Here is a 26459-nt window from a genome sequence, read left to right as displayed (position 1 = left end):
CCACTGCAGGCTGCACAATGTTTTGGTGCTCTGAGGTTGCTTTGGAAGTCATTCCCATTTGTGCAAGGCATTCCTCAGGCAGACAACAGCAGCCTGTCCTTTCTCTCCATCCTTCTGGGGGTGTCAGACTGGGGGTGAGCCAGGGGCTGGCTGCCTCCAGCTTGAGGAGCAGCCATGGATGGTGAGAGACACCCACTGCTGGGAGAGGGTGGGGCTCTCACCCCGCGAGTGTGTGGTGTAGCACAGGCCCCAGAGCTGCTGCTTTCTGCCTGAGCTGACACGGTCTGGCAGCTGGTGTTTGACCCATAATTCTTCACCTTCAGCCATCTGTACATAATCCCACAGGTAGAGCGTTCCTCCTTCCCCTTCTTTACATTTCAAGTGCAATTCTCTGCTCTAGTCAAGTTTTGCCACACCAGAGTTTGTAACCACTGAGCTGGGGCATAATTGGAAGGGAAAACTCATCTGCTCTGGTGTCTTGGTGAATCTGTGAGGCCAGGTGTGTGTGATCCGTGGCCAGAGCAGTCACCCCCTCTCCCTCCCCTGCACTGCTCTTTTCTCCACCGCCCCAGCTCCCTCCTCCTGACAAGTCAGCTGAGGAACAGTGCATTCATTTGTCTCCAAGGTGGGAGGCTGTAGCAGAGCTGAGTAACTTGGAGACCTCAAATTAAGAATGATTCACAGTACACTGCGTGTGCTTCAAACCCAATGTGTCTGAAATTTGAATGGGGAGGGAGGAGGAAGAGGGGGACTTCAACACTCTGGTCCTTCAGCTGACAAATGATGCACAAAGTAGGGTTCAAAGGGCTCAGGAGGGTGTGGGGAGGAAAGGGACAGCAGCCCCAGGGGACTGAGCAGGGTTTGGAGGAGCTGTACCTTTGTGATTGGTGTGAATTGTATAAATAGCAGTGGGCAGCCCAGTGTGCCCATCCTGGCCTGTTGTGGAGGCATCTGCTGCTGGGCATGGGCTGGCAGGCTCTGGGTGAAATCCATGCAAGGCACGCACACTTTGCAGGGACATCCATCTCCAGGCCCTGCTCAGGAATGGTCCAGGCAGCTGTGCCATTTCCAGAGTGAAGCAGGATACCAGGAATAATGGTATTGTGGGAAATGAATGTAACCTGAAAAACTGTGCCAGAGCAGCACAGGAGAGTAGATAAAGTGACTAAAAGTGACCATGGATTCCTGGACCTTTAACAAAAACCAGTAAAACACTGTGAAATAGTGCAACAACTGCACTGGCTGGTGTACTCCTGTGTACAGAAGTGATCCAAATTATGGCCACATCAGAATTTATCCCCCAAACCAAACCTGGTGCCATGTGTTGCTGGGGTTTCTGTGACCAGCCTGCTCCCAGTGCTGTGTCACTTCAGCCTGCACAAATCACCAACTATCCTTGCTTTATAGGTTGTGTGGTAATAAAAGTAACTCCCCAAAATAATTGAGCATCATTTTGTACTTTTCTTCTGAGTCATAAGAAAAGAACCTTGTGACTGTTTCCTCCCCTACAGGCCTAATGTGGATGTTAACTTTGAAACCTAATTAAATGCTAAAAGTTGGTTATCTACATAATGCTGGTCACTGCAAGGCAGTGGAGAGAGGGTAGAAGACCCCAAAAAAAGAATTTGGAAGTAATAAAGAAAAAAAAATGAGCGGGATCAAGTGGAAGAAAAAAGAAAAGCAGGGGGGAAGGGACATAAACTGCATGGAGGGCACAGCTGTTTGTTATACCAGGCTCACACCACATAGAGAGTTGTGATCACCTCTCCTCTGGAGCCAGGCTGGGAGAGCTGGAGGGGTTCACCTGGAGAGCTGAAGGCTCTGGGGGGACCTTAGAGTCACTTCCAGTGCCTAAAGGGGCTCCAGGAGATGTGAGGGAGGGAGAGGGACTGGGGACTGAAGAGGGAGAGGTACTGGGAGGGAGAGAGGACAAGGGATGGAGGGACAGCACAAGGGGGAATGGCTCCCCACTGCCAGAGGGCAGGGCTGGATGGGATATTGGGAATGAGGATTTGTTCCCTGTGAGGGTGGGCAGGCCCTGGCACAGGGTGCCCAGAGCAGCTGGGGCTGCCCCTGGATCCCTGGCAGTGCCCAAGGCCAGGCTGGGCAGGGCTGGGAGCAGCCTGGGACAGTGGGAGGTGTCCTGGACATGGCAGGGGGTGGGATGGGATGAGCTTTAAGGTCCCTTCCAACCCAACCCATTCCAGGATCAGTGATGAGTAACACTGGGGTTTGTGCATCAGTTACACCATGTTGAATTGTTGCACTGAACACAACTTGACTCTGCTCTCCTGGAGACTGGAGCACTGTGCAAGCCCAGTGATGTATCCAAAGCAGAGGCTGGGATCAGGATTGCCTTGTGGCTTCCTAGGAAGAGTGAGACATGGTTTGACAGAGTGCAAATGAGAGCTTGGGTTGTCTGCCTGTCTTGGTCTGGGAAGGCTGCCTTAATTCTTTTAACCTTTCAGAGAGTCATTAACATCTAATCACCAGCTCTGGTTGCCCAACCTTAACTTCACACTGAGTGTTTTTGCATGGATGTTGGATGCTGGCCTGCCTGCACCAGGGCAAAGGCAAGAGGAGACATTCCCATGTGTTTTGCAGGGTGCTGAAGTTTTGGCCTTTGTCTTTCTTGTGGAGCAAACTCTCAACCTGTGAGCAGCTGGGACACCGCCTGCAGCACCTCCAGGTCATCAGCAGCAACAAGAAGGCTCAAAACCAAAATCAGCTGATGAGGTATGGAGTACATGTAAAGTTAGATGTGTCTTGGCTCTATCCCTATCTCCTGTGGGGAACCCAAACCATGTATCCCATGCCTGGACAGTACTAGGCCCTCACTGCACCCTATCATGTTCCTCTATTCCCTGCTAGTTTGCATATCTTTACTCTACACTCTATTCATATGCATATATATTTATATTTTTATGTGTTAATCATGTCTTTTGCCAGATACCTGCCTTTTTCCCTAGCTCAGGAAAGGCAGCTGGGATATTGCACCCCAAAAGCTTGTGCTGCACCCATGTGTGAGTGCTTTGCTGTCTACTCCCACAGGCTCATTGCTTTCACATGTGCTGCTGTCAACCACAGCCGTCCATCAGTGTTCAGTGGCATTTTCCATAAGAGCAGAAAGGTTTAAATGCTCCCCTCTTTCACCCACTCTTTTGGGAAAGCTTCTTGTGCAGAAACTGCAGACCAGAGACTCCACTTACACTGTTAGAACAGTAACAAAGTGTAAGGGAAAAAGCAAACATGCAGCACAGTGAGAGGAGCAGAGCAGAGATCTGAGACAGATATTGGATGCCCTACAGCTCTTCCACAGCCAGTCTTGTTCTGTGTGATTCTCTGATCCTGCAGTAATAGACTCCCAGGGAACACTTAAAATAGATTAACAGATTTGAAGGCCAAAAGTAACTGTGATTGTTCTGTCTGATTCCTGAGTAACTCACGTCATGGAATTCCATTCAGAAACTCTAGTGAGGAAGGGGCAGCCCAGCAGCCTTTCTGGGTTTGTGCATGAGCCCAAACCCGCTATTTATTGCCTTGTCTGGGAAAGCCATCTGATCTCAGTGTGGATGTGCCAAGTGCTGCTGCCCTTGGTACAGGTAATTGGTAAATCCCCCCTGAGTGTGTATATACCTTTCTGTCTAACATTCCTCTTTGTAGCTTCAATCCCATCTTTGCTCCCTACTAAGAAAGGTTTTGTGGTGTGGCAGGCTGTGAATGGCTCTGAGTTTAGAATCATGGAATCACAGAATATCCTGAGTGGGAAGGGACCCTCAGGGATCATCCAGCCCCTGGCCCTGCACAGACACCCCAACAATCCCACCATGTGCATCCCTGTCCAAGCTCTCCTGGAGCTCTGGCAGCCTCGGGGCTGTGCCCATTCCCTGGGGAGCCTGGGCAGTGCCAGCACCCTCTGGGGGAAGAACCTTTTCCTGATCTCCAACCTAAACCTGCCCTGGCACAGCTCCAGCTGTTCCTTTGGGTCCTGTCACAGTTTGGAGCTGCTACTCAGGAGAGAGCTGTAAACAGCTGGGAGATCTCACCCCAGTCTTCCCTTCTCCAGGCTGAACAAACCTCTCCTGTGCTTGGCTACAGGAGCGCCAATGAAAGTGAAAAGATTCCAAAATTGTTCCTCTTCAGTGAGTTGTTCTTGTGTCCCTGGGACATTAAAGGTGCTACATAAGCAAAGCCAACAACTGTCATTGAAACATTAAACACTGTCCTTCCTTTAACTCTGTTTCTCTCTGCCCTGCCTGCAGGAAAGCCAACATCTTTGTGTCTCTGCTGATTGATGTGGCCCTGGGGATACTGCTGATGTCGTGGCTGTACAGGAAGAACCGCATTGGTCACCTTGCTGACACCCTCATCCCTGTGGCTGACGTAAGTCTGGCCAAATCTGATCCCCTTTCACCTGCTCTGGGTTGGTTGGTAAGGAGGCAATGCCTCTCACACAAGCTTTCAGAGAGACCTGTCTGAAGTCATGCAAATTAGGTCTCCTCAAGAACAGTGAAATCTTCAAATCAGGCCTGTTGGGGCTGCTCGAAAGAAACTCAGCTCTGCTTTGCATGTGCTGTGAATAGTAATTAGATGTTTATGGGAGGGCTCCTCAAACTTCTAAAGGAACAATTATGGCTTGGAAAGAGCTCTGCAGCTGCAGGTTGGGTGGTTATGGAGCCATAGTCTTTTATTTTATTTTATTTTTTTCTGGAGTCGACAGAAAGTGTCCTCAGGTTGTTGCTATATGGGGTGTTTGGGGTGAAAAAAAAGCTGTAACCTGGGTTGAGTCTGATAAACTGCTGGAAAGTCAAATATGATAAGTAGTGCAGCTGTGCTTGTGGAAGGAGTTTCATGGGGAAGTCCAAAGGCTTTGCTGGTCAGGGTACAAACACCTGAAATCCTGCCTAAGAGCTCTGGGATATGGCCAGACTAGGAAAACCTGCTGTGTGCTGTGATTTTCTTCAACGTAACTCCTCTTGCCCACTGAAATCCCCCAACATCAGCAGAAATTCACAGATAGCTGGTGTGACCCACACTGTCCTGCTCTTCTGGTGGTTCACTTTGGATGCAGAGCTCCAGTATATCTGTTTAGGAACATATAATGTACTTCAGAGGCTGGAGACCAGACCACTAATCTGAGGTCAGCTCTCTTTTAAGAGCTTCTGTGTCTTGGGATTACATGTGCAGCCAATTTTGAGCCCTGCCATGCAGCTGCACAGCCTAATCCTTTCTCTGCCCACTTTTCTTTCATTTGTACATGACTCTTTCCATTGGGTTCTTACTAGCAGCTGGAAAATGTCTTCTCTCTGCTCTTTCTCCAGCTTCTTGGTTGAGAAGAATTTGATTTTGATCAGAAAATTCCAGCAGTGGTTTATTTTTCCTACTTATGCTGCATTTCCTGGGAAGACCTCACATTTCCTTTGACGACAATCTTTTTGGTCCATGTTGAGCTCCTTAATTATTGCAAGGTCTCTGATCATTCTTGTACTTGCTGGACTTGCAGAAAGCATGCATGGATTGTGCAGCATAGCTGTGGATCATGACTATTGCTGGTTTTCTTATCTTTCATAGTCAGACTTTCAAGGACAGCATGTGTGCTGTAGGCAGTACTCAGTAGTGGTGGTGGGTAGGGAGAAGCACATTTGTTGCAGGGCACTTGGTCTTGTGTTTGAGCTGTACACTGCAAATATTCTTCTAAGCCTTATTCTTACATCTTTTCCCTTACAGTTATTTCAGCTGGAGAAGTTTAAGTTCTCTAGAGCTTTTCCTTTGGGATTACTGGAAGCGCCCAGCTCTCAGAAATCTGATTTCTTAACAAGTCTGCAGGGAAGTGGCTTTGGCTGCATTCCTGGTTGCACAGGCGGCTCTGGGAGGGATTCCATCTGCCCAGTGTCTTTGCCAGATGGACACTCTCCGTGCCCAAGGTGTGTCCAACCCCAGCACCTGTCCTGGACAGGCTTTCTTGTGAGAGTTGCTTGTTTGTTCCTCTTTCAGTAATTTAGCTCATCTGTCACTCAACTTTTGCCTGATAGTGACAGCTGTCTTCAGCAAGTCTCCTCCTCCGTGTGTGGACTCTGGCACCAGGCTATCACCAGGAGCTGTTTGCTTTCATTCCTGGAAGTGCTGACTCCTCCATGGCTGGGGGGGCTGATAGCCAGCCAGTGCCTTTCTTCCCTGTTTTTCCTGGCTTATCAGTTCAGGCCATTCACAACTCTCCTTTTTTCCAGCCTTAGTTTCTTCTTTCAGGCATATGAGATTGTGGACATAAAATCGTTTGGAGTCTTTTTACTCCCTTTGCTGGGCATTGATTTATATACATTATATGCAGGCCTTAAAAAATGCAGATCTGAGTGATCCCAAAATATACCAATGACTTCAGCATGTGGTGTGCAAGCCAGCACCACTTCTTTTCCAGTATGACAGCAAAATCTTCCCTCAGCCATTCAGCAGTGGGTTTCCTCTCTGCTGCTGAGTGTCCATCTGGTCTGCATTATTCCCATCACTGGGCTTTCTCAAGTGCTTGTGTGTTGCCAAGTTCAGTAACTCAGCATTCCCTGTGTGCAGAGAGCCCCTGTTCCTTCCCTAACACCCTTCTGCTGTGAGCTGTGCCCAGATATGCTGATAGCATTGACCCTACACTTCTGTTTCTGTTGGTAAATACAACATTGGGTATCTCATTTGCCCAGAGGGTGCTGGCACTGCCCAGGCTCCCCAGGGAATGGGCACAGCCCCGGGGCTGCCAGAGCTCCAGGAGAGCTTGGACAGCGCTGCCAGGGATGGACAGGGTGGGATTGTTGGGGTGTCTGTGCAGGACCAGGAGCTGAATCCCTGATAGGTCCCTTCACACTCAGGATATTCTGTGTTGCTGTTATAATAAGATTGTTATGCATAATAAGGCTATATACATAACTATGTATATATAACTATATATATATAACTATACATAACTATAAGATTGTCTATATAAGTCTATATACATAACCTCACTTTAACCTTATTGATTTTAATATTGACAGAGTACCCTTATATAACACATAACCATACTGGTTTGATTGATTGATTTTAACATTGACAAAATCCCAGCTGTGTGGGCTCTGGGTACAGTGCTTGGGTTTTTTCCAGCCAACATTTCTCTGGAAGGAAGCAGTGCAGGTGGGTGATTTTGAGTCTCAGCACTGCCAGGGTCACAAGCTCAGCCTGCTGCCAGGAGTTCAAGCTGTGTTCCCTGGCCATCCCTTGTTATCCTCTGATAAAATGGATCTCAAATCAGCACTTGGGTGGCAATTGTTGATGCTGCACAAGACATCTCTGAGTGCAGCTCCCACTTTTCCAGCGTGGTGAGCTGTACTGTGCTGGCTGTAATAACAAGCTGCTTTTGTCACTCAGTGAGGCAGATGTGATTCAGAGACACCCAGGGAGTAACTGGCAAGGAGCTGTTAGGAAAGACTGATTTTTGAAGCAGGCTTTCAAATCCAAAAATGGAAAACTTGAATAATCTTCTCTCTGTAGGTGCCCTCACAACTCCTACCTTCCTCCTACTCTTGATCCCACCAGGCTTCCCAATAGTTGTCCTTGCTTTTGCCTTCCACAAGACAGCCTTCTTTCAGAAATACCTGACTCAAAGATTTGCACTGGTTTTAAACAGAACTGCTCATAAACCATCTCCTTTTTTTTTCCTCTTTATCTCTTTTATCCTTGCTGATGTCTCTTTTTCCTAAGTTGCAATCTGTTTGAAACAGTTACATATTTATCATAGATTGTGCCTGCAGAAGCTTTTCTGGGGCTTGGAGATAATTGGATGTATGCTCCTAGTCAGTCTTGTTCCACTGATCCATAAACAAAGCCAGCAGAGAGAGTGCTTCCTGAAAAATATTTTTAGATGTTAATTTATAAAATAGTGTGTCTTAGAGCCCTAACCACCTGCCACAGACACAGGGCAGGTGTGTCTGACAGGGACAGCTTTGCCTCTGCATGCTCTGACTTGCACCAGATGGAACCTTTAAAGCTGGAAGAGATCTTTAGGGTCACCAAGTCCAACCATCAGCCCAGCACCCCTATGTTCACCCTAACCCCTGGCCACAAGGGCCCCCAGGGATGGGGACTCCACCACTGCCCCAGGCAGCTCTGTCACTGCCTGACCACCCTTTCAGTGAAGAAATTGTCTCAATATCCAATGTAAACCTCTCCTGGCACAACTTAAAGCCATTTCCCCTTGTTCTGTTCCCTGGGAGCAGAGCCCGACCCCCCGGCTGTCCCCTCTGTCAGGAACAGATCCAGAAGGTCCCTCCTGAGCCTCCTTTTCTCCAGGCTGAGCCCCTTCCCAGGTCCCTCAGCCCCTCCTGGTGCTCCTGACCCTTCCCCAGCTCTGTTCCCTGGAGCATCACAGTGCCCTGTGTGTCCTTCTCCAGCCATGTCACATCAGCATTTACCTCTGCACATGGAAACTAGGAAGAAGAGCATGACAGGAAAGAGAATATTTCCACAGTGAGCTCATCCAACCCTGGTTAGCACCAGTCTCTCTCCAGTTTGGTCATATCCCAGTACCCTGTTATGAAACACTTCCAAACCACTGTATCTGATTTATTAATATGCCCACATTCAGTATTCATGACTGCAGGGGGAGAATCGGACTCACCGTCACCTTTCCTCATTCTGCTTGCTATTGATCAGTCCTAAAATATCTGTCTGGAAAACAACCTGCAAGGTTATGCTCCAGGACTCTTGTTTTGCCCAGCTCAATACCAGCAATGTAGGGCACCTTCCCAGGGCTACGTGCCCCTGCCAGGCTTTAGCAGCACCTCTGGGACTGGCAGCCTCCAGAAATACTCCCTGCTAAAACTCAGCCTTGCTGAAGGACTGCTTTCAAGCATTTAAATATTTCATTAAAATCCCCAAATGCTTTTTCTAAGTTACCAATCCAACACTTTAAATATTAAAACCAGTCTATTTATAAAGCAGCAAACGCTTCTCAGCCACAGAGGTGAGCTCCATGGGATCCAATCAGTCCTGACTTGCAGTGAGACAGATGGAAAAGGAAGGGAATAGAAAGGAAAGCCTTTTGGAGAAGTTGAAAATGAAGCCATTAATTTTGCTACTGCATTAAAAGTAAATGTTTACAAACTCATTTTGCCAGCATCTATTGGTTAATAAAGAAAATGGAACCATTCCTTGGAAATATTTTTTTCCACAGGGAAGTTATACACGTGAATGATAAGGAAAGTAGGCTACAGTGCATCACTTTAGGGAGTGTGGCTTGGTGGTTCTGCACGTGGGCAGTTCTCAGTGCCCTTCACTGTGTGGGCTGTTAGTGGGATTTTTGGAGAAAGGGGGCTTTTCCTCACAATCTCTGTCCATGTGGGACAGTGTAAGGGGTCACTTCTTCCAGATATTTTCCCCACCTGTTTGCTGAAGGTTGTCAGCTCCCTCAGCTCACAGCTTGGTAACTGGTGCTCAGCAATGGTTTCAGCTCAGGGGAGCAGGGCAGGTGTGAAGTTGTTCTGAGGAGAAAAATCACCCAACTGCAAGGGGAGTGTGGAGTAGTGGAGTGGAGAGATAAAACCAATAAATAACACCAGCCTGGGCTGAAATCACCAGAAAAAGTGAATAACAGCCCTCAGTGAAGAGTCTGGAGCACACATTTGAGGTAGGGAAGAACAGGCCCAGAGCTGGGGTTTGGTTTTTTCTGCAGCAGTGATGTGACAGCACATGGACCTGGAGCAGGTCCAGGGAAGGGAACAAAGCTGGGAAGGGATTGGAGCACCAGGAGAGGCTGGGAAGGGGCTCAGCCTTGAGAAAAGGAGGCTCAGGGGGGATCTTCTGGCTCTGCACAGCTCCTGACATGAGAGGGCAGCCAGGGAACAAGGGACATGAGGAAACAGCTTCAAGGTGCATCAGGGAAGGTTTAAGTTGGATATTGGGAGAATTCCTTCATGAAGAGGGTGGTCAGGCACTGTCACAGGCTGCCCAGGATGTGGTGGAGTCACTGGAAGTGTTCAAAAGCCATGTGGGTGTGGCACTTGGGGATGTGAATTAGTGCTGCACCTGGCAGTTCATAGGACTTGATGTTAGGGGGTTTTTCCAACCACAATGATTTTCTGATTCAGTGATGTGGGGAGCACCTCCATTCATGTTTTCCCTCAGTGATTCCAAGGCTGCTTTGTTGCTGGGCTGCCATGAGTACCCATGAAGCCTGCAGACAATGGTAGGCAAGATCAGGGATATTGTCTAGGACACCACCAAGTATCAAGAGAGTGTGTGCATGAAACGCATTTATGTAATTGTGTTTTCTACCCTGCTCTAAACAAACATAGATTGTTTATAAAAATTAACTCTCTTTTGCCCGTTAGTGTACTGCCACCTTCCCCCCTTTTAAAATCATAACAGAGCCTGCTCCAAACTCAGCTCTGACTTTTCACCTGACTGTCCCCAGAAGTGGATTTGTGCACCAGCATTTGTCATCCATGTCCAGAACCCTCATTACCCCAAGAAATCCCACTGTGCAAGCGTTCCAGAGGTGGCCAGAGGTGACACAGTTCCATGGTCCCAGCACAGAGACCACTGAAGCAATTGAGGTTCCTCTCAGCTTTGTGTTTGATTCAGTAAGGAGTTAATAAAAGTGCATTTTTGATTTAGGTAGCTGTCTGTAAAGCAGCTGTTTGGATTTTTTCACATTGGTTTGAAGGTAGTGGTGGAATACTTGAGGGGGCAGCAGTTAGAGTGCACTGGCCCTGTTCAGTGTGATTGCAGTCTGTTCTCTCCATGGCCTGGCTTGCTTGTGCTTGCAGCACGTGGCTGAAGAGCTGCAGGACCTGCTCCAGTGGCTGATGGGAGCCCCAGCTGGACTGAAAATGAACCGAGCCTTGGATCAAGTCTTGGGCCGCTTCTTCCTTTATCACATCCATCTGTGGATCAGTAAGTGAAATTGTTGAACTTTCCAGCCTCCCTTTTCATCTCTTGCCTCTGAGTGTTTAATGTTTGCCTAGAGGTGAGTAATGAATCAAAATGCACTTCTGCAAGTACAGACTTGTCTGGGAGTCTTCCTGCTGTGGGAACTGAAGCCAAAGTTGGATTCCCACACAAGGAATTCATGCATATTAAATAAAGTGCTGGTATTGATGCTCTGCAAGAAGTGTGGATGCTGCTGGGGCTTAGTTCCTTGGTGTCACTGGTGGTGAGTGTCCAGGGGAAGGCACTGCTGTGAGGGTTTTGTGCTCTTTGCCATGTGAGAGGCAGCTCTTGGGATAGGATGAGAAATGTGCAAGCCTGCAAATGCCAGCCCTGTGCTATCTCAAACTTCAGCTTAGTGCAATTTTATTATTTCAGTTTCTTCCTTGAAAAAAACCACTCTTGTTATCCTTGATGGAGGAGTACAGGCATGATGGACATGAACTCCACAGTTATTTTACTGATTTGCTTTGCTCACCAGTCAAGTATGGTCTTGTTTCTGTGACTTTGCTTCACTTTGGTGATGAGACTGTTTGTCCATACTGCTTTATTTTACAAAAGCCATATGAGGTGGCTTTTGTGGGAAGAGCAGAAAAACAGGAAGGGTTGCAGTAAAGGTTGATGTGTGCAGTTAAAAATGTACTTAAGAACCTGGACACAAATGTAGGAAATCAAATGTTACATCCCAGATTGGGTAGGGATTGAAACAACCTGGTCTGGTGCAAGGTGTGCCTGCCCATGGCAGGGGGGTGACACTAAATTATCTTTAAGATAATTGCAACCCAAACCATGCCATGCTAATTCCATGAAATCCCATGTGGAGAAAGGTGACTGCTGTGTTCAAGCTGTGCACTCTCCTCCCCATCCTCCCAGTGGGCAGAAACTTGGGCAGGAGAGTTTTTGTTGGCCCTCCTAAAGAGAAGATGGCATCTAAAGGAGTTTTCCAGCTGCCCTTCCGTGGTGTCATGGCTCTGATTTCTGGAGCAGCGTTCTAGGGCGAGGGGAATCAGCCTTCTGAGAGGGCCAGGAGGGAGATGACCCAGTCAAACACTGACTCTGTGCCATGTCCACCAGGCTACATCCACCTGCTGTCCCCATTCATTGAGATGATCCTGTGGTACGTGGGGCTGTCGGCCTGCCTGGGGCTGACCGTGGCTCTCTGCATCCTGTCCGACATCATCGCGCTCCTCACCTTCCACATCTACTGCTTCTACGTCTACGGGGCCAGGTGAGTCCCCTCCCTCTCTGGGCTGTGTTTGGAAAGCCCTCAGGCTGTGTGGAGCATTCAGTCCTGGTGTAGTTCTCCTGAATTCACTTTTTAACCCACAGTAATTTCTTGCAGTCTTTTTTAAGCCTGTAGAAGTGATGGACACAGCAGTGCAAGCAAGCCATGTTTCATTTCTCCTCCATTTAGATATTTATCTGTTGTGGTAGTGACCTGGAAAAATGAAACTGCATGACAGGCAGAGGACAAGAAAGCAGCTCGCCCCATCCCTTTGAGCCAGCTCATAGTGCTCTCCTCCATTGCACCCTGCTAGAGATTTGGAGGGGAACTGGAGAGGAGGAGGAGGAGAGGGGAACCCCTGCAGTTTAGGAGAACCCCCAGAATCCCTGTCTGCCCTGCTTCAGAGGTCCTTGCCTGCACTGTGGGGCACAGGTGGCAGGTTTGGGGTTACAGGGGGTCTGTGACACTATCCTGGTGTCACTGTCTGGAGGGTCCTGTGGCCTGAGAGCTGGGCAGAGACTCTGAATGAGCAGGGGGAGTGCAAGGGGCTTTGGGGCACATCTAGGGCTTCCTGTGCAAGAGGTGCCCATCACTGTGCTCTGTTCCTGCTCTCCTCTTACTTGTGCTGCACCAAGGAGTCCCACAGGCCACAGGAGATGGGATAGAAGAGATAAAGGACTTTTTGCCTTATTAACTACAGAATGGCCATTTTCCCTCCTCAGACTTTACATAGGAAACAAGGACAAGAAATATTAAATCTTTAGATATGGGTGGTTTAGGGAATGGTTGGAAATATTGAGACCTGATTTATGAACCAGGTCTGTTGTGAGCATAGGTCATACACCCAGAATCAGTAATGTCAGGAGTAGGAGGTCTCTTCCCAACACCTCTAATCACTGGAATTTCTGTGTGGGTCAGGGAGGAATGGCCTTGCTCATCCTGGTTGTCCAGAGTGGTAGTAGGAAGCAGGAAAAGAAGCATTTTGTCAGCTGATTGCTCTTCCCTGGAGTTGCAGGGAGCCAGCCTACCTGTCTTGTGTTTGTCAGAAGTACAGAGTGTACAGCTGTGTGCTGTCCCTATGGAGAGTCAGGAAGAGTCAGCAGTCACCCACAGCCAGCACAGCCCCTTCAATTCCTGCAGCTGGCAGGAGGAAGGATTTGCTGGTTCAGGTGCTGGTGATGCCTGAGATCCCCTGTGGAGCAAACACAGAGTGAAACGAGGGCAGGCAGAGGGCAGGTGGGGCAGGTGCCTCTGCAGCAGCACCCGCTGGGTGTCATGTCAGGGGTGCAGGGAGAGCCTGGCCTTAGTCAGAGCCATGGGCAGGTGTGTGCCAGAGCCTGGAGGAGCTGTCCTGGGCTCCCTCCTGCCTGGGGATTAGTGCACCAAGCTGTGCCTGCCCATCTGGAGGCACCCTGCCAATTCCTTGAAGCAGTTGGTGTTCCTCAAACCAGATTCTTCTCTTGGATGAGACTCCTTACCTCTGCTTTCACATTGCTGCTATGGAATCTGAGCAGCCTCCACACCTTAGCTAGCCTGGTTTGCCAGTCTGGCTTTTGCAGCTCAGGCTTTCTCAGACTCTGTTCTGCCCCACACATTGTCTGTGTACCCTTTATGTCCCTGTGTGTTGGCACTGCTGCCCACGGCACTTTGTGCCTCCTCTCCATCCCAAGGGCTCTTTCTTCCTTGCTGTTATTCCATAAAGAGGTGTCTGTTTCCCACCCTTTGTCACCCCAAGTGTCCCTCACTGTTGTCATTTTCTGCAAAGGAAGTAGCTCCAAGTCTCATAGCACCAAATTCTGAAAGCCCAAGGAAGGGATGCAGGAGGGGCCACCAGGCATTTCACTGGTCTCTTCCCACTCTTAAGGATTTTTAGAGCTGTGAGCTACTGGGGAAGCTTCAGGGGCTCCACTCCTTTCCCTTGTATCTCTGCTACAGAGGCACAATTGCATTGCATTGACTCAGGTGTGGGGGTAACACCTTGGCCAGCCCTGTCTGGAAGGGTCTGAAGGCAGGGGAAGGGACAGATCTGAACTGGGGAGACACAGGTGACCTTGGGGAAATAGACCTGCTGGTTCTTCTCATAGAATCATGGAATGGTTTGGGTGGGAAGGAGCCTTAAAGCTCATCTTCTGCTGTGGCAGGGACACCTTCCACTACCCCAGGTTGCTCCAAGTCCCATCCATCCTGGTCTTGGCCACTTCTGGGGGTCCAGGGGCAGCCACAGCTTCTGTGGGCACCCTGTGCCAGGGCCTCAGCACCCTTTTGCTGCAGGGAAAGTGTTGCCATGAGGCTGGTGGTTGCTGCAGCTCCATGGCCTGGACATTGGGCCCTGCAGTGGCCCAGAGCTGGCTGCAGCAGCCCCGTGCCAGGGAGCAGCCCAGACAGGCTTGAGGGTTTATCTGCAGCATTCCCAGAGTATTCCTTCTGCCCCCCCTGGCTCTGCAGGTGGGTGAGTGGGCGTGGGGCTGTGCTGGTGACAGCTGGGTGCTGCTGGAGCTGGGAGCTGCCAGCTGTGCTGCAGAGTCTTCTCTTTGCTCAGGCTCTACTGCCTGAAGATCTACGGCCTGTCCTCTCTGTGGCGCCTGTTCCGGGGCAAGAAGTGGAACGTGCTGCGGCAGCGGGTGGATTCCTGCTCCTACGACCTGGACCAGGTAGTGCCACAGCCCTGGGGACACCCCAGGGCACTGCCCTCGGTGATGCCCTCCCTCCTGCTCTGACTGATACTGGGACACAGACACAGGAGCCTTTGTGGTGCCCAGAACAAGGACATATCCCAGCGCTCTGAGCCCACGGCTCTTCTGCTGCCTTACAGCACTCCTTGACTGCCTGCAGCACCCCTTCATTGCCATGGACTCCTTCCCTGCCCTCCAACACCACCTTCCTAAAACCTTCAGATTTTTATGGATTCCCACACCCTTCCCTATACCACTTCCATTCCCTGCACCCCTCCCCTTCCCTGCAGTGCCTCTTCCCTGCCCTGTACTCCTTCCTTGCACCCCTTCCCTACCCTGCACTCTATCCCTGCTCTCCAGCATCCCATCCCATCCCACCCCATCCCATCCCATCCCATCCCATCCCATCCCATCCCGTCCCGTCCTGTCCCGTCCCGTCCCATTCCATCCCATCCCATCCCATCCCATCCCACCCATCCCATCCATCCCATCCCATCCCATCCCACCCCACCCCATCCCATCCCATCGCATCCCGTCCCACCCGATCCCACCCCATCCCACCCAATCCCACCCAATCCCACCCCATCCCATCCCATCCCATCCATCCCATCCCATCCCACCCCATCCCACCCAATCCCACCCCATCCCATCCCATCCCATCCCATCCCACCCCATCCCACCCCATCCCATCCCCACCCTGCAGGCCGAGCTGTGCTGGGCGCTGCCGATGCCGGAGCTCTGAGCCTGGTGTGGCAGTGGGGGAGGGCTGAGGCAGTGGGAGATGTGGTGCCCAGCAGTGTTGCCACAGTAACAGCCGTGGCAGCGTTTCTATTAAAAGGCCCCGTTTCATTCACGTTGTGCTGGAGCCTGGCCCACACACTCTGGCTCAGGCAGAGGCAGTTCTTTGTGAAGTGCTGTAAGCTCTTTTTAATTTCTGAAATGCCATGCAAAAGTCCAACAGAGCCTGAACTGCTGCAGGCCAGCAGCTGCAAACATCACTGAAATAATACAATAATATTTGGAAACTTGCGGGGTCAGCTCCTCTTTCTATTACAACAGATAACCTTGAGCTTCTTGCACCACAGCTGAGAGCTGGTTTTCTGTTTCTTTGGTGATTAAAAGCCTCCGTGCCAGGTTTGCATCATCTCCTCCCTGAGTACTTTGAGGAGAATTGGTTTGGCACTTGAGGCTTCATCCTGCTGCTCTGGAGACCAGAGGGAATTGTGTTGCTGGCCGGGTAGGAAGAGACATTCAAAGCAGACCTAAAAGACTCTTGGAGGTTTAAACAACTGCAGTGGAGTGATAGGAGAAAGGGGAAACAACTGCTGTGAGGAGAATGGATTGGGTTGTGATTTATTCCTGGTTACATCCCTAAAGCTGTGATGCTGATCCACCTCTGTGCTGTGGCTGCTGGGTTGTTTTCTTTCATGACATCCCGCAGCCGTGGTCCCTTTTTGCAGAGGTTGCAGTGCCCTGTGCTCCTGTGGCCTCTCTGATCTGGAAGTGGTGACTGGAAATAGAAGAGTCAGGTTCCTGTTTGGTACAAATCTGAATTCTCCCACTTGGAATTATTTAGACCTACGCCAACCTACGCTGGCCCAGAATAAAAATAACTTTTTCTGTGGGCAGTGGAGCTAATGACACCTCCTTCCTTAGGGATTTTTCTCCTGCATCCTCTAAATATTGCTCCCTGACTCCAGCTTCTCTCCCACCTTCCCAGTGAGCAAGAAACAGAATTCCTGTGGCTGGAAGCTCAGCCAGTTGCTGCTGGGAATGTTTATCACAAATAATTCTGTCAGGTTTGCACCAGGTGCCTGCACTGCTAAAAGAAGGAGGAACAAAAGTACTTCTCAGTTCTTTCCAGAATTCCCAAACAAATTACCACTTCTTTGTTATTTTCCACATTTCTCTGATAAAATCTGGTCAGTGGCTCTAAAACTTTTGGGGACAGAGAGTGGAAAAAATGCAAGATCACTTAAGTCTAGTTTCCTAAGGAAGCTGGCCTGAAATGGGAAATCTTGAATGTTGTCTGTAAAGGAAAAGTGCTGTCAGGATCCAACTTTTATCTTTCCAAATGTACTCCCATAATAAGAAGTGTTGAAGAAGGCCCAGTGAGAGGAGAAATACTGAAAATATTCAAGGTAACAGCATTATTCACATAGGCAAGATAAAAACACATTAAGGAGTCCTGCAAACTTCTATTGCTTCAGAGTCTCCTATTTTTTATTTGTAATGTATTTTATTTTACCATTGCTCTGCTCATGATTGTGTTTCCTTTTTCCCTAGTTATTTATTGGCACTTTGCTGTTCACAATCCTGCTGTTCCTTCTGCCTACGACTGCACTGTATTATTTGGTGTTTACCCTGGTAAGATTTAACCCTTGAAACAAGTCAAACACTCTCTTCTAAGGTAGTAAAAAATGGTTTCCTAGACATTTATGGTCATCCATAAAGAAAATAAAAATATGGTTGTCTTAGGAAGGATTCTCTCACATCAGCTCATGTTTGTATTTTTCCAAAGGAAATTCCCAGCAAATCCTGTCTGCAAGACAAACTGTTCTCTTTACTTTCTCTCAGAAGTTGATGTTTCTGTCCACATCTGTGGTGATGGCCTCTCTAGTCTGATCCAGAACTTTTTTTTCCAGGGAATTAACTTGCTGTATTAAATGTTTTCAGCCAAGCTTTCCTCAGAGGTTTGAAACTTCTTTATTTTTTTCCTTCCCCCAACATGACCAGTCCTCTCCACAGTCTGCCCAGAGCCAAATTTTCCACAGACAGTGGCCATCACATGCTTTCAGCATCTTTTTTGAGCCCTCTCTTTTCAGATGAGCTTGGCAGCAGAAAATAACTGCATTGTGACAAAAGGAGGTGCTTTATGCAGGGACAGAAAACACAGAGCAGGAAGCTCATTTCTGCCTTGCTTAAGCTCTACGTGGGGTTTCTCCAGGCTGAAATAAGCAGTTGCAGCTCACTGTTGGAGAGAGGAAAATTTACATTCACTGGTACACAGTGATGGAATTGACTCAAAGTGGGAGAATTTGGGCTTCCTTTCCAGCTGTGGCTGTTGAAAGTGGAATAGTTCTCATGTCCTTGGTGGTCACAGCTTCTCCAGCTGTAGGAGCTTCGTTCCAGTTACCCCTTAAACCCAGACTGGTGAGGACCCTCACACAGGGTCTGGATGCTCAGCACTTCCAGACACCACACCCACTTTGGGAGGCCTTAGCTTAGCACACAGCAGTGTTAGATCCAAGCTCAGCTCAGGAATTTACAAGTGTTTAATCTCCTGTTTCCTGAGATGTTCTGTCAAACTGGTTTTTGCAGCTCCGCTTGCTGGTGGTGATTGTGCAGGGCCTCATACACTTGCTGGTGGACCTGATTGACTCCCTGCCTCTTTATTCCCTCATCCTTCGCCTCTGCAGATCCTACAGGCTCGCAGGTGAGTCCCTCAGCTCTGCCCCTGCAGCACTTCAAGCGTTTTGCATTATGTGCTTGATTTTGGTGCACTGGGTCACTCCTGGATTGAGGATGCAGTGGGGGTAGGGAAGAACCAAACGCTTGAGTTGTGCAGATGTCCCTGCTGTGAACCAGTTCCTGCAAGGAGCAGGATGAGGGTGTCAATGGAAAGAAATCTGAACCTGAAGCAGAATCTGGAGCACCTTTAGAAAGTCCTTGGCCACTAAAAATTGCATCCAAACAAGCACCATATAAACAAGGTCATCTTTTATTGCAGTTCCAGACTACCAGGGCAGGTAAAACTTTTGTGAGTCAAACATGGCATGGAGCTGTGCCAGGGCAGGTTTAGGTTGGATATCAGGAAAGGCTCTTTCCCCAGAGGGTGCTGGCACTGCCCAGGCTCCCCAGGGAATGGGCACAGCCCCGGGGCTGCCAGAGCTCCAGGAGAGCTTGGCCAGCGCTGCCAGGGATGCCCAGGGTGGGATTGTTGGGGGGTCTGTGCAGGGCCAGGGGCTGGGCTGGATGATCCTTGTCCCTTCCAAATCAGGATATTCCATGGTTCTGTAAAACAAGCTCATAACTTTGGGTGTTTGGCCTCTGAAACAAGCCAGATCACAAAAATACTTGGAATATCAGCTGTTCCAAAGGGTTGGATCTGCAGTGGTTGCAAATCAATGGAGCTCTTTCAGTTCTATGCTGACTTTGACTGGCTGAAGCCCTGATGTTTGGATGAATTTCAAAGCTCTGGGCAGAGTTCAGATAATCATTCCCTTTTTGAGACTAATCTGTCACCATTTTGAAACCAGTCATTGTTTTTTCACTTTGGATAACCATAAACCAGGGCTGGCACCAGAGTAAGGACTCATTTTGGAATGCCTTTGACTGTCCACAGCTATGGTTGATCTAGTTACAGTCAAGCACATCTAAATTATTATCTCCCATCCTTTTAAAGAGCATGCAGCAGGAATTTAGCATAGAAGAAAGAGCTTGATCATCAGTAAACCAAGGCCAGTCATCAAAGGCAGAGGAAGCTCGAGGCAACCTCAGCAGCTTTGTCTGCTGGAGCACTGCCAGGCTCAGCCTTGGGAAGGTAGAGCTGAGCTCTGTTACCAACTCTGGTGCTTTTCCATGGGAGCCTTCAGCAGGTTCCTGTGAATTTCCTGGCAGAAGCCTCTTAAACCCTTCAGGGCTGTCTTTGGGGAACAGGAGATGCTGCTGAAGAAACCTGACCCAGTAATGGGCAGGATGAAGGGCAGGAGGAAATCCTGGTGCCACTGAGAGGTTTCACACCGTGAATTCCTTTAGGTTATGTAAGGCCACAGGTTACTTCTCCTCATTCCTGTTCAGCCAGGTCTCTGCTGCTGGAAGCAAGCCTCCACCTGAGCAGGGATTGACTTCTCAGCTGTGTTCCTTAACTGGCACTGCTGCCTGTGAGAGGAAGAGGCATCTCTGAGCAGTTCTGCAGCCTGTGTCCCTGCCCCAGCACAAAACTGTGGCATGGCAACAGGAACAGATGGAGTAGTTGAATCCAACTGAAAGGACTTGAGAGAGTACACATCACATGGTGTGCTCACTGCTGAGGTGCTGCCTCCCTTGTCAGACTCAGAACTTGGAGAAGACATCCTTTGGCAGGTGTTAGGGCAGCTGATTTTACAGGCACCATCAAGATGGTTCTACCAACATGAATGGATAGTTTTTGCTGGTGGAAAGGGGGTTGAGTTCATTGTGGCATGTGGCCTCCAAGTTCTTTGATTCAGTGTCTGAACTGACAAAATACTTCACTGATGAAGGCCAGGCCAGGGGTAGGTGAATGATCCATCCACACACAGAAACTAAATGCATTCTTTTCTTTCTGTGCATCCAAAGTGAAATATTTATGACTTCCAAAAGCCTTTCTTATCTAGATCACAGATGATGTCCTCTGTGCACCCAGTGCCAGCTCAAGGGGTGCCAGCTTGGTTGGGATGTGGATTCACAGCATGAAGAAAGGAACAGCAGGGGTTTCAGGGCTCTCAGAGTGCCCACACACAGGTTACCAGCATTGTTTGATTGTGAACAGGCCAGCTTGTTTTTCCTGTACTTCCCTTTCCCAACACTGGAATTGTTGGGACAGGTTTTGTCACAGTCCTGTAGGACCTGCCACAATTGCTGGAGTACAAACCCTCACTTGAGTGTGCTGCCATGTGAAACAAAGCAAATGAATCCATGTCCTGAGCTCTCCTGTGCCATTGCTGAGGCCTTTGTACAGGAAAAGCAGAGCCCTGAGCTCTGGAGCTGGCTGGAAGTCAGGGAATAGTTCAGGTTCTTCTGTGCTGGAGTGATCTGCAGGAGCCTGAGCCTTCCCCTTTTCCTGTGAGGAGGGAACTGCTCAGAGTCCTGAGCTCTGCAGTCACCTGCAGGTCATTCTAAAATGAATTTATAACCTTTTTGTGCTCGTGTTTTCTTACAAGTTTAAGACTCTTAAGCAATTAAATTATCTAATTAAGAAAGCGTTGGCTTGTATCTTGAGAAGGGAGCTGTGTGGCCAGGACCTAGAGAAGCAGCATTTGCTGGGATAATGGATTACTGTTCTGGGGTCAGACTCCAGAGTGCCTAAGCACATATCTGAACCTTCAGTGCCTGCTTGTTTCTGTCTCTCTCTGACAAAGTTTGCCAGAAAAGTAGTTCCTGGAATGGCTTAGACACTTCCTCATAGCCAAAGCTCTGTGAATCACATTGAGCACTTTGGTCATGTAGCACATTTGCTTGTTGAGGCCCAGGGTACTCAAACATCTATTTCAAGCCACTGGGGAAACCCCTCTATCAATATAATCCAGCAAAATGCAGATAAATCCCTCCTGTCCTGGACAGAAAAAGTTTTATGATTTGGGGAGAGAGTTTAAACCAGAGCTGTGTGCTAGAGAAAAGCATTCTATCCCAGGAGTGAACTGTATGATTTTAATTAATTCAAAGCTTTAGGAAAAAGAGAAAACATTTTGGTTTTTCAGTGTTCAAGAGTCATAGAGATACTGCAGCAATGGCACTTACACTTACAGTGGTGAGCAGTTATTCTGTTTGTGCTCCTGTCAGTGTTTGATCTGTGCCTTAGTCTTGGCTCATCTTTTTACCTGCAGGAAAGAATAACAGAGCATGCTTGGCTGGAACAGGTTTGCAGAGATGGATTGGTGATTTTATTTCTGTGAAGTTATTTGACATCTCTGTAAGAAAAATGCCTCTCTGGTCCAAGCTGTTACCTTTGAAACATTGTATTAAATCTGTGTGTGCGCTGTGTCACCCTTGGAATCCAAAACCTTTCCTATTTATCTTTACAGTATCGGCAATGAGGCAAATCCAAGAGAAAATAGGAAAGTGGCAGGTTGGATGGGGTTAGCCTCTTAAAAACATGTGGGTGCTGGGATTAATGGGCAGGGATTGCTTTGAAATGTTTCAGTGCCTCCAGGTCAGCCACTTCCCTCCCTCAGCCTGAACCAGGGACAGATTTGCACTGTCCACATGAGCACAAATTAAAGGTGGGCTCTCTACCTGCTGCTAACATGGAGTTCCCATTCTGATGGAGGTTTGGGGAAAGTGGAAGGTTTTTCCAGTCCCTCTGTCATCCTCAGGTCTGGCTGGCTCATTTCTAGGCTTTGTGCTTGCCCTAGGACTGAGTTTTCAAGCTGGAGGTGGGAGGGGTTACTTTTAATGGAGCTGTGACATTAGGCTTAAAGAATTGTAGAGACATCCATGCTTCCTATTGAAAATGGGGAATGTTCCCAAATCCAGGAAGGTTGAAGACAGTTTCTAGGGAATCATTGCTCAGCCCACAGCACTGGGCAGCAAATTCATGGTCTGTGCTCCAGGCATTGAACCATGGAATACCCTGAGTGGGAAAGGACCACAGGGATCCTTGAGTCCAACTCCTGGCCCTGCACAGGACACCCCAACAATCCCCCCATGGGTTTGCTTTCCTTGTTTTGTGTCTTTGCAGCTGGAGTGAAGTTCAGAGTCCTTGAGCAGCAGGATGGAAAACCTCTGCGTCTCCTGATGCAGGTAAGGGCCCTGTGCCTTCCCCCAGAGTGACCCCAGCCCCTCTGTGCTGCTGCCACTGAAAGGCTCCACTTCAACATTATCAGCTCGAAAATGCTGAAACAAGGGGAATAACCTCGTGTTGCTGTGGCTGGCTGCTGCTTTCCGTGCTTGTGTCCTGTTTGGAGGAAATGTGTGTCCTGGATGGTGTGAAGTGAAATGTAGAAAGAGAGAAGGAGAAACACAGAGCTGTATTACTGCTGGGACTAAGACCTCATGCCATTATCACCTCGTGGCTCTGTGCAGCTTCATGTCATAATTGCTGACACTGGGAGAAGCAAAAGAAGGCAGTTAACCCTCCAGAATGAAGCAGCAGGAAAAGCTCTTCCCCTCCAGTGGTGCTGGAAAGCTTTGGCTGCTCCATGAGGCAGCAGGATGAGAGCCTGGGCAAGATGAGAGAGGAAAGGGCTTCCTGCTTTTCTCCAGGGTTGCCCTGGTGAGGAGTATGGGCACAGCTCACCTGTGCTTTTGTAACCCCCCATTCCATGCTCTGGCATCAAAGATACTAAAGGAAATTATCTTCTGAAAGAAATGAGGTGTTGGCAGCAGGGAAGTTCTCCTTACACTTTCAGGAGTGAAATTTCCATCTCCTGACCCAGCAGGAACACAGCCATGTCCCAGAGAGGCTTTTTTTGCTCTCTGCATCCTAAAGAGGAGAGGCTGCCAGTAGTGTATAACACTTATAAAAGCACTTGGACACTGAGGGAGTGTGTGGGAAGGATTTAACTGCAGCTTCTCAGTCCTTTTGCTTTTTCCATCACTGTCCCACCCAATTTCAGCAAAGGTCAGGCTAGCAGGGAACCAGCAAACCAGCTAGTAGCAATTCCAGAAGGAATCCCTTCTACAGATGTCCTCTAGGGCAAAACCAACATTCTCTAAGCAAGCTGTCTTCCCAGCTCCTGCCTTCAGTGGGATTGTGGTGTCAGAACCAAAACCTGCCATCCTCCATGGCCAGGAGACTGCAGAGAAAGGAAACCAGACAGCAGAGATGAGGCATAGGAGGTGCTGAGCAGAGGCTTTGGCATCTGTGTGTGAGAGATGAGGTGGATGGAGTCTCCAGACAAAAAAGACCACGACTTAAAGAGCAAAGGCAATGAGTCATATGACTGTGATGAATTTTCTTTGGACCACTGCAGGAAGATCCATTTTCTATCTGGAATATAGCACAAGTCATCACCTCAAGAGGTGCAAGTGCTGCTGTAGATGTCTGTCCCAACCTTCTGTTCCAATAGTAATGAGCAGACAGTCAGAAAAGGCAATTTTTTTTCTCTCTTTGTGCTGGTGGAAATGAAAAATGGGCTTGTGTCAGAAATCCTGCTGAATAACCCACTTTATGATAGGCCTTTGTAGAGGGTAGTCTAAAAAACCTATTTTTAAGTGAAATTTTTATTTATTGTACACAGTGATGTGCCTTTCTTGAGAATCTGCAGTGGCTTTGCCCCCTCTCTGTGTGGAAGCCCTTTTGGAGCAGTGCCTGGTGGAATTCATGCTGGATGCATGGACCTACACCCAAAATAATTGCAGCTGTAGGTGATAGTCTGAGCTGTCCTGTGGGGCACTGGGGATGGATTAGAAATCAATAATGCTGGCTTTGAGCATTCCCAACCAGCTCCGGGCTCAGCCAAGGGATTATTTTTGATTTTTCAGATAGTGCCTCTGGAATGCAAAGTGCAGACCCTGGAGGGGGGCAGAGGATGGGGGATGATATTTCCATTTCAAATCCTACTTAATATTCTTCAGGAACTCTTACATAGGTCAGTATTTTCATTAGTGTTTAAAGTCATTTCTTTTGGTGCACAAGAAGGAATATTTCTGGCTTTATGGCTCAACAGAACTGATAGCCCAGGGAGAAAACTGGCTTTAAGCTGAAGGGAGGCAGGTCTGGAGTAGATATTAGGAAAAAATTGTTCCCTGGTAGGGTGGGCAGGCCCTGGCACAGGGTGCCCAGAGCAGCTGTGGCTGCCCCTGGATCCCTGGCAGTGCCCAAGGAGGGGCTTGGAGCCACCTGGGACAGTGGGAGGTGTCCCTGCCATGGCAGGGGTGGCACTGGATGGGCTTTAAGGTTCCTTCCAACCCAAACAGTCTGAGATTCTGAGATTGTAGATCACAATGAGTTTGATCCATTCATGTACCTTCTGCTGAAAGTCTCATCTTCTCCAGCAATTGCTTTGGAAAGGGTTAAACAGCAGAGGAAGGGAGAAGGGAACAGCTTCATTAGGATGGATATTCTAGCAGGGTTTATTATAGCTTTGACCTACAGAACATTCATAAGGGGAACAAATATTGCCTCTTCACTAATAATGAGTTTTGCCTGTTTGCCTGCATTGGTACCAGGAGAGGCAGGGATGTGAATTGCTCTGGGTGTAAGGAACCCTGGCTATTACAGTGGCCAGTGCTGCCCCTGGGTATCACCACTGCACCCAGAGATGCTTCTCAACAAGAAATGTTGTCAGACCTCCCAGCCCACACAGTTCATAGCCAGAGCAGCACACTCTGTGTCTCTCCCTTGTGGAGCAGCAGTTCCTGTCCTCCTCCCCCAGCATGTTTGCACTTCAGACACTCTGCTTTGCCTACAGCTGAGGAAATGGGCAGAAATTGCTACTTGGGTTTTACTTGTTACTTGGGCAGAAATTGTTACTTGGGTTTTACAGCTGTTAGTGCTAGGGACAGGTTTCTTTGGCCTTTTTTTCCCCCCCGCTGTTTATTCTATTTTATAATTTTCCCTGCAAGCAGCTGCCCTGACCTTTTGTCTAAACTTCCTAGAGATGCTTCTGTGTACAGGCATTTCCCCTTCTGCTTGAGCAATCTTGTACTTTGAAACTAATTTGACAAAGATCTCCAGGGTTAGTTCTAAGGAACTCTTAGCTCAACCCTGCTTTCCAAGGGCTCCATCTCTGTAGGCACTGGGGCTTCATCCCTCACCACTCTATGAGCTCCAAGCAGCTGAAGCAAGCTGGTGGCACAGGCAAACTCCCAGAAACCCAGATGCTTTTTAGTGGACAAAAAAAATACTCAGCTTTGACCAAGTAGTGACTCTGTGCATGGGTTTGCTGTCTCTCTTTCCTTTTGTGGCTGGATCCTTTCCCAGAGCTGTTGGTTGGTTCCAGCAGAGCTGAACCCTTCTGCTAGAGAGGGATGTCCTTCCATTTCTCTCCACTGACCAAGCTCTGTAAGTCCCCACCCTGGGCATCTCTCATGGTCTATGCTCTAAGCCCCACCACTTCTGTGCCATCTGTTTTGGTCCTTTGGTGGCTGTGCATCCTTTTCATGCCACACTGGATCCATTCTGTGGATTTCAGCTGCCTCCCTACCCTGAGTGCTTCACTGGGATGAGCATTTCCAAGGTCTGACATGCTTCTGTCACCCCTTGCACAGTAAATGTGTCTGTTCACATCCCTGTCTTCAAAAGGTCAGTGCAGCAAGTGGGGGCCATGGGCACAGACTTGGGGTGGTGGTTGAAGTCAAATTAAAAAAGATTAACTCAGCCAAGGAGACTTAATTGAAAATGGTAATGAGGAGCTCTGTGGTGTGATCCTGTTGTGCTGACACTTGGTTCCACTGGGTGGTTTCAGTGATACCAGGTTTGACTTCACACACAGCTGTGGGCTGAGGGCTCATAACAGGTACAGCCAAATTCCAGAGGAGTTCCTGGAGTCCCAGTGCATCCCAGTGCAGTACTAGATGTAGATTTAAATTAGATATTAGGAAACATTTCTTCATGGGAAGGGTGGTGAGACAATGGCACAGCTGCCCAGGGCAGTGGTGGAATCACCATCCCTGAGATGTTCACAAGCAGTGTGGATGTGGCATTTGGGGACATGGGCTAGTGGTGGCTTTGGCAGTGCTGGCTTAAGGGTTGGACTCAATGATCTTAAAGGTCTTTTCCAAACTACAAAATGCCATGACTCTGTGATTCTGCTGCTGTCTGCTGTCTCTCCAGCTGCTGTCCCCTCCACTGGTGTGTAACACACTCCACTCTCATTCCTCTCATGCTGGCTCTTGTCTGCCCCTCTGCTTGGGAATGATTCTAATATCACCCCTTGCCAAGCTCAATTTGTTAATGTGGGGGATGTTGGAGAAGGATAAACAGCCTCAGCAAG

General features: G+C 48.7%; 1 protein-coding gene across 2 annotated transcripts in view; it reads left to right on the top strand.

The window, feature by feature from the left end:
* Positions 1-26459, top strand: part of PIGQ (phosphatidylinositol glycan anchor biosynthesis class Q) — a 35051-nt gene that overhangs the window by 6767 nt on the left and 1825 nt on the right. For both annotated transcript variants that reach the window (XM_054270974.1, XM_054270973.1), the window contains exons 3-10: positions 2605-2736; positions 4263-4383; positions 10785-10911; positions 12019-12172; positions 14709-14820; positions 17128-17208; positions 18163-18277; positions 22262-22323. In XM_054270974.1, coding sequence (XP_054126949.1) covers positions 2605-2736; positions 4263-4383; positions 10785-10911; positions 12019-12172; positions 14709-14820; positions 17128-17208; positions 18163-18277; positions 22262-22323 — 904 coding nt within the window. The remainder of the gene's footprint in view (positions 1-2604; positions 2737-4262; positions 4384-10784; positions 10912-12018; positions 12173-14708; positions 14821-17127; positions 17209-18162; positions 18278-22261; positions 22324-26459) is intronic.

The sequence above is a fragment of the Melozone crissalis genome, unplaced genomic scaffold, assembly GCF_028551555.1.
Source record: "Melozone crissalis strain CALT ecotype California unplaced genomic scaffold, PUWL_Pcris_2 ptg000012l_1, whole genome shotgun sequence".
In the NCBI taxonomy this organism is placed as follows: domain Eukaryota; kingdom Metazoa; phylum Chordata; class Aves; order Passeriformes; family Passerellidae; genus Melozone; species Melozone crissalis.
The sequence above is the reverse complement of the archived record's forward strand: the minus strand, read 5'-3'. Positions and strand labels throughout refer to the sequence as shown.